The 1,568-nt window shown below is 49.6% G+C and overlaps 1 protein-coding gene across 1 annotated transcript; it reads left to right on the forward strand.

The window, feature by feature from the left end:
* The first annotated feature begins 522 nt into the window (after positions 1 to 522).
* On the forward strand, positions 523 to 1,089 carry LOC140180566 (uncharacterized). Its single transcript, XM_072221798.1, has one exon. The coding sequence runs from the start codon at positions 523 to 525 to the stop codon at positions 1,087 to 1,089; it is 567 nt and encodes a 188-aa protein (XP_072077899.1).
* The last annotated feature ends 479 nt before the right edge of the window (positions 1,090 to 1,568 follow it).

A 1,568-nucleotide genomic window follows, 5' to 3' on the forward strand; every position in this document is an offset into this window, starting at 1 on the left:
CCAAAACTTTAAGAAGAGAGGCGGCCAGATATGCGATCATACAAGGACAACTGTTCAAAAAGGGACTCAGCCAGCCCCTATTGAAATGTTTACACCCCGACCAAACGGACTATGTACTTAGAGAAGTCCACGAGGGGTGTTGCGGGCACCACATCGGGGGCAAAGCCCTAGCGAGGAAGCTCATCCGAGCCGGGTACTATTGGCCGACAATGATGAAAGACTCAAAGGAATTTGTCAAAAGGTGCATAAAGTGTCAACAAAACGCCAACTTCCACAAGGCACCGGCCTCCGAGCTGATTTCACTAATGACCACTCGACCTTTCGGACAATGGGGAGTAGACCTCCTGGGACCTTTCCCAGTCGGCCCAGGACAAGTCAAATACCTCATTGTCGCCATTGATTACTACACCAAATGGGTAGAGGCTGAACCACTGGCCACAATATCGTCCTCCAACTGTCGGAAGTTCATGTGGAGGCAGGTGATAACCCGTTTCGGTATCCCAGAGGTCGTCATCTCGGATAATGGGACACAATTCGCGGACAAATGGGCAAGTAGAAGCCGCAAACAAAGTCATCCTACTTGGCTTAAAGAAGCGCCTAGACAACAAGAAAGGAGCATGGGCTGACGAGCTCGCTTCTGTCCTGTGGTCCTACCGAACAACCGAGCAAAGCGCCACGGGGGAAACCCCTTTCCGCCTAACATACGGGGTTGACGCGGTGATACCCGTCGAAATCGGCGAGCCAAGCCCCCGGCTACTACTCGCAGGTGTGAACGAAGCGGTGGAAAAGGACCTGGTGGAGGAGACAAGGGAGATGGCTCACTTATCAGAAACGGCGTTAAAACAAAGAATAGCCCTGCGTTACAACACTAAAGTCCTCAGAAGAGATTTCGAGGAAAGAGACCTCGTCCTACGACGCAACGACGTCGGCGTGCCGACCCCGGGAGAAGGGAAGCTGGCAGCAAATTGGGAAGGTCCCTACAGGATTAAAGAGGTGCTCGGAAAAGGTGCCTACAAGCTCGAAAGACTCGACGGCAAGGAAATACCTAGAACATCGAATGCGGGTAACCTAAGAAGGTTCTACTCATGACCAGACGACTCACCGACCTGAGAACCTAAACAGATAGTAAATACTTGCTCTGTTCGCATGATAATTTACCTTTTTATTTTATCAAATACTCGCCGTATTGATTAATTTGCCTAGCTAACGATTAACTCTTACTTGTCAAAAATTTTCGTACTTGTCTACCACTTCCCTACGTGTGCCGCGCACGAGCGCACCTTAAAATGGCAGACCGGGACTGATCACCCCGGGGGCCATCTTCCTTACGGCCAAAGCCAATGACGGCGACAACACGACCACGGCGGTCCAAGCCATAACAAACATAAAACGGGAAAACGGGCGTGAGCCCACCCCTGAGAGAAATAACGGCAACAAATATAGTAAACGGCAACCCGGCCAAACGACTGAATAAGCATAATTTATAAAGTGTCAAAACAAAAAATGAGCAATAAGTTGTTCAGTAAATGCGTGACAAAATATCCCAAGTTACAAGATCTCACTTCCTC

This window comes from Arachis hypogaea, chromosome 17 (assembly GCF_003086295.3).
Source record: "Arachis hypogaea cultivar Tifrunner chromosome 17, arahy.Tifrunner.gnm2.J5K5, whole genome shotgun sequence".
Classification (NCBI taxonomy): domain Eukaryota; kingdom Viridiplantae; phylum Streptophyta; class Magnoliopsida; order Fabales; family Fabaceae; genus Arachis; species Arachis hypogaea.